Consider the following 5,438-nt stretch of genomic DNA (forward strand, 5'->3'; position numbering starts at 1 on the left):
TTATAGTTATTGAGCTTTGACTGCGCCAACAACAAGCAAGCAACAAATTAAAAATGAATGCGCGCAAGAATCTCAAGGATTTTGCACTGCGAGCAATTCCACTGTCTGTAGTTCTAGAGAACTACAAGTGATTTAACGCATGGCTGCATCCAGTGCCAGCGCATTGCATTCTGTGGCACAGCGTACTAAAATTGAACTCGAATTTAAGCGGAAATCATTGCTATGGCAGCTCAGTATATTTATTATGAAGTTTAGCCGCCAGCCACTCAGCAGCTTATTCAGAATAGTATAGATTAATAATAGAATTAAAAGAGTAAGCACAAGAAATGAATTTGAAAAGCAACAGTTAATAAAATCAAAAGTTAGTTAAGTAGCAGCCACAGTTGGGCACAACAAGTAATAATTATTGCTATATATTTGTTATTTATTTAAAGAAAGTGATTACAAAAATTATTTAAAGTTGAATTTAAAAGAATGATTCAAAATCTGCACTCTAATATATTTAATAAAATCAAATGGGCTGTTTGGTCATGCAAGGCCAATAAATTTGACTTCTCAGCTACGAACAGCTGATCTAGTATAAGCTCTCACTTTGGCTTCACACAGCGCTGAAGAAGCTCAAGCGCTCCCATCTTTGTGCGTTTTCATTAAGTTCTTGTCGCTATCACTAATCTTCTATGATTTTATTTATCGCTAACAATTATGAGACCGAGCCTATAATTCTCTTCATCTTCACTTACATTCGATCGTCGCAACTCGCAAGTTGAACCTTTCCCCTCGCAAGTCCGTCGTACCGTCGCTTGAACTTTAATTTTGATTCTCGAAAGTCGGCCGTGCCGCAAAATCTCAATTGTACATATATTTGAAACATTGTAAATTTAACTAAACTAAACACACATAAACCTGCAGAAGGCAGTAATAAATCTACATATTATAAAGAAATTCTCGTCGTTTTTTTATAATATAAATTGGAGCGTTAAATCGCGATTAGCAACATTACAGCTAGCGACGAGTCGTTAGCTTAACATGGGCTTTAATTATTTCTAATCAATTCTAATTCCTAATTATTTATATAAATAGAAGCTGCTTAAACCGCATATAAATTTTGAAAGTAAGCAAACAAATTAAATTTCTTAAACTAGCTAAATTCTTGCTCTGCATTCGTTTGATAAAATTCTTTTTGCTAAGCTTTAAATAAATAATTTTGTTGTGTCATAGCAAACCAAAAACTGATTTAAATAAACTTATTTTAATGCATTTGCCAAAAACTATAAAATTTGTTCAAAGCTTGCAAAACAGAATTTATTATTAAAAATAGTGTGCACTTTAGCCATTTATTTAAATAATGCAAACCAATTAAGCTGCTCGCTGCTCTGCTGCTGCAATTGCTGAGGCAGCTTTAATACTTATATATCTTTCATTTGTCAGACATTGCAATTTTTGGAGCAAGGCCAGCCAGGGACATTGTCGAACATTTGGAGTTTTGGCCAGCAATTGCCATAAATCAGAATAAATGCAAGTGTTTGCGCTGACAGCTGTGCAAAGTGCAAGCGCCAGGACTAAAGAGAGCACAGGCTCGGGCATTTATCAACAGCAGCAGCAGCGAATCATTTGATACTCTAACAAAAGCTTTTATGCTGTTTAAATTAATAGACAAAGTTGTCTGAGGGCTGTAACCAGCACATGCATCATTTGCAATTGCAGGTATATATATATATATATATATATATATATAGTAGACTTATTTTTATTTATTTATATATATAACTGTAGGCTTAAAGTTAAAATCCAAGCTTCAGAGGAGGCAGCCTTAGCTACTGAGGCTTTCGGCTAGGAATGTGAGAATGTTTTGCTTATCATTATTATTATTTTCATTAGTATTAATCTCCACTGGCTAACCAGCTCGCTTAAAATAGTGAACGTTGAATTGCCTGCTCCAAGTCGAATTAATTATTTAGTTGCCCCTTTTCGCTTAGTGTTTGTACTATTAACAATTTCTATAGTCTTTATTATTATTGTATTTATATAAAAATACAAAATGAAGAGTATATATATAATAATCTTAATAAACCAAATAAATATTATTATAATTGTTTTAAATTTTGCATTATTTTTATCATAATTTGTTATTAACATTAACTCTGCTTTGTCTGCACTTAGTAATTAAATTTGCTTAATTAAATTTGTGCAAGTTAATGTTGTCTAGGCCAACTTTTTGTCTGACAGCTAACAATTGTTGGTTAGTCTGAGAGGCTTGACAGCTTGCATTGGTGATTTGCAATTTACGAGATAAACTAAGTCAAAGATAAAACGCAGCAAGCGCCTGCAACTTTGATTAAAGCAACAACAACAAAAAAACATCAACAACAATAAATTACGTAGACAAACAAAACTCTGAACAAACACGTAACGAGGCAGTAGAGAGAGCTCGAACATAAGAAAAAAACGTACATTGATTGACATTTCAATTAAATTATAGCATTTGCTGTTGACGGCATGTTTCGAGTGCAGAAAGTTTTGCTCAACGAGTACCAGGAGATCTATGAGCCCGTGCAGGTGGAAAGTCCCTTCACGCTCGTCGACACACAGGGCACGGGGGTGCGTCAATACCAAATCGCGCTAACCAGCAGCAAGTTGCTATTTGGCTGCGATAATTTCTACAAGCAGGATGAGCATTGCAACTACTATGGGCGTGGTCTGGATCCGGAAATCGAATGCTTCGACTTAATAAGCCTCGTGCCGTTGCAGTATCTGCGCTTTCACTTCTATCGCAAGCACGATCGCTGCCTCATGATGCTGAGCGTGCTGCCGCCCACGCAGTGTGCACAGCTCAAAAGCGAACCGCCCATGATATTCGAATTCGGTGGCCACATACACAAGCAATATTTCTGGTATACCTGGCGCGAGCGTGTGGCCACTATGCATATCTTTCAGCCGCAGTTTAGGCACATTACAGCCGCCTCGCCCTTCTCCAGCAGCGATGTGCAGTTGGATGAGCAGCAGCATCAGGCGCTGGTGCATGCGTCGCCTCCAGCCGCACGTGCAAGCTCCATCTACAGCGTTTGCCTTAGCTCAAGCTCTGTTGGCGGTGCCTAACACACACACACACACAGGCGCACATTGTTTGATAAGCCGTAGGCTAAGCTGCTTAGGCTACTTTGGCCGCAACGCAATTTGTTTAATGCAAACTTTGCAGCCGAAACTATAGAACTTTATTTATTTATTAAAAAGGCCACAAACTTAGGGCACCTTTTGTTTATTTTGCTGTAAATCAGCACGCGTGAAATTAAAGCCAGCAAAAACATTCGGCTACGTTTTGTTTGTTTTTTTTTGGTTGCGTGAATTTCTCTTGGGCTTTTGTTGCAGCCAAAAGTCTCTGGTTTGGCTCGCGGCATTTGCGGTTTAAGTTCGCTAAGCTAAGCTGCAGCTAAGCTCAACTAAACAGAAATAAAATGTAATAAAAATATAAGCAGCCTTAAATTGAAGCATTTGTTTATTTTAAGATTTGAAAACAATTACAGGGTATTTTAGTTGTTGAGTTGCCTGCTTCTTTTTTTTTTGCTGTGGTTAAATGTTGGCCTGGTCACGATAAAGTTTTCAATTTGTCGACAAACTTAAGCCGCAGCCGCAACACTTGTTGTAGCCGCTCACACAGCTGGCGCTGAAAATCAATTGCAATAAAATGCCAAATAACTAAATGCCAAACATTTCATGTAACGTTCGTCATGCTGTTAACTGTTTAGCGAAAGAGAGAGAGCGAGCGAATGAGCGAGCAAGCGCGCGCATATTTAATGTTCAAAGTTTTTGGGCAAAACGTAATTTATTTGATTTGCCGCACAATGATAAATTACAATTTATTTTTAATATGAATTTACAAAATGCGCGCATTAATCATACGCCATGTGTTGCAATACAGATTTTGCCGTTAGTTAATTATAAATACGCACACCATTTTAAAATAATCAATCTAAAACATAAAAATTTATTAACTCCACTGTCTGGGCCAACAATTTAAGCCAAATACTATTTCTGTCTGCTTATTACTTATGCCAAGTTCAAAGTCAAAACGGCAGCCACATCAAAGCCGCAGCGTAATTGCTTAACAGCAGCAGCAGTTTGAACTGAAAATTGAAACTAAGTTTGTCTTAAAGCGCGCAAGCTTAAAATATCAAAATTTGAAGGCTTCATCAGCAATGTCGGTTGAGCAAGTTTTTGGCTTAATTTATGAGCATTTCATGAGCAACAACACATCGATTGACATCGTGTTGCGCCATTAAGCAGCGCTTTGTACAACTTTAAAGCCACACCCACACACACGCACACGCACACACACACAGCTACAGCCTGGGCCGTTAAATTAAAGCACAGTTGCAAATGTTGGGCTGACAGTGATGAATGTGTTTTATATTTATTGAAAGCCGACGCGACACGCCACTGCCGCCATAAGCCGTGCACACTTATAAGTGTATTGGTGACTACCTTACACACTCACAGACAAGCAAATTTGCATAGCATGTATTATGCCCACAACAGGCTTTTAATACACTCAAGCTATAAAGCAAGTACAATTTGCTTGACTAACTAAAAACCTTCAAAGTCATTGTAATCATTGCTCATAAGCATATTTTTATTTTTATATATTTTATTTATACATTTATTTGGTATTGCTTATAAAACTGAAGCATAATTCTTTACTAGTTAAGACTATTTATAGTTTCAACTTTTATAACACAATTTATATTTAATTATTTGTAAATTTGTTTTGCTTATATTAATAAAGAAAATTTTATATACATACTAGTATTTTAAAAAATCTAAAAAAATAATACATTAATTTGCAATTATTAATTTTCATTAGTAAATGTATTTATTGCCGAAATTTAACTCTGTTTACATTTTTAGTAACGTTCCCAGCTGAGCATTTTAAAAAGCTCTTGCTCATTTTTTTTTTAAACCTATTAATGTAATCTAATTTTTAATTTACATTCATGCATGTAAATTGTAAAAACACTCGCTTAATTAATCAGCCACAGCAGCCGCGCAAATTTATACAATTTATAACAATTAAATGAAAAAACAAATAATAAATAAATGTAATAAATATCGAACTTGCATTTCAAAAATTGCACGCCATATATTTGTTATAAGCAGTACACACTGTAAGCAGACTTATATGTGTTAGCATAATATATAAGCCTCAGAGTTAAGGTGGCAAGACGCTTTGCTGCCAACACACCCACGCACTAAGCCAACTTGGCTTTTGCTTTACGCATTTACAATTCTCGCTAAGAAGTTTGAGTATTTTTTTTTTGCGCATAACTTCTCAACTAGTAGAGATAGATACTCGTATGTGGCTATTTAAAGCGGCTATTAAATGTGCTACCTGGCGCAAATTGAAAACAATTTTCCACTGCTTAAACACACGAGCTGCTATTGCT

At 36.0% G+C, this 5,438-nt stretch overlaps 1 protein-coding gene across 1 annotated transcript; it reads left to right on the plus strand.

Moving 5' to 3' along the window:
* Positions 1 to 2,358: 2,358 nt before the first annotated feature.
* On the plus strand, positions 2,359 to 3,292 carry LOC108595751. Its single transcript, XM_017981040.1, has one exon. The coding sequence runs from the start codon at positions 2,497 to 2,499 to the stop codon at positions 3,094 to 3,096; it is 600 nt and encodes a 199-aa protein (XP_017836529.1). The 5' UTR covers positions 2,359 to 2,496; the 3' UTR covers positions 3,097 to 3,292.
* The last annotated feature ends 2,146 nt before the right edge of the window (positions 3,293 to 5,438 follow it).

The sequence above is a fragment of the Drosophila busckii genome, chromosome 2R, assembly GCF_011750605.1.
Source record: "Drosophila busckii strain San Diego stock center, stock number 13000-0081.31 chromosome 2R, ASM1175060v1, whole genome shotgun sequence".
NCBI classification, from domain to species: domain Eukaryota; kingdom Metazoa; phylum Arthropoda; class Insecta; order Diptera; family Drosophilidae; genus Drosophila; species Drosophila busckii.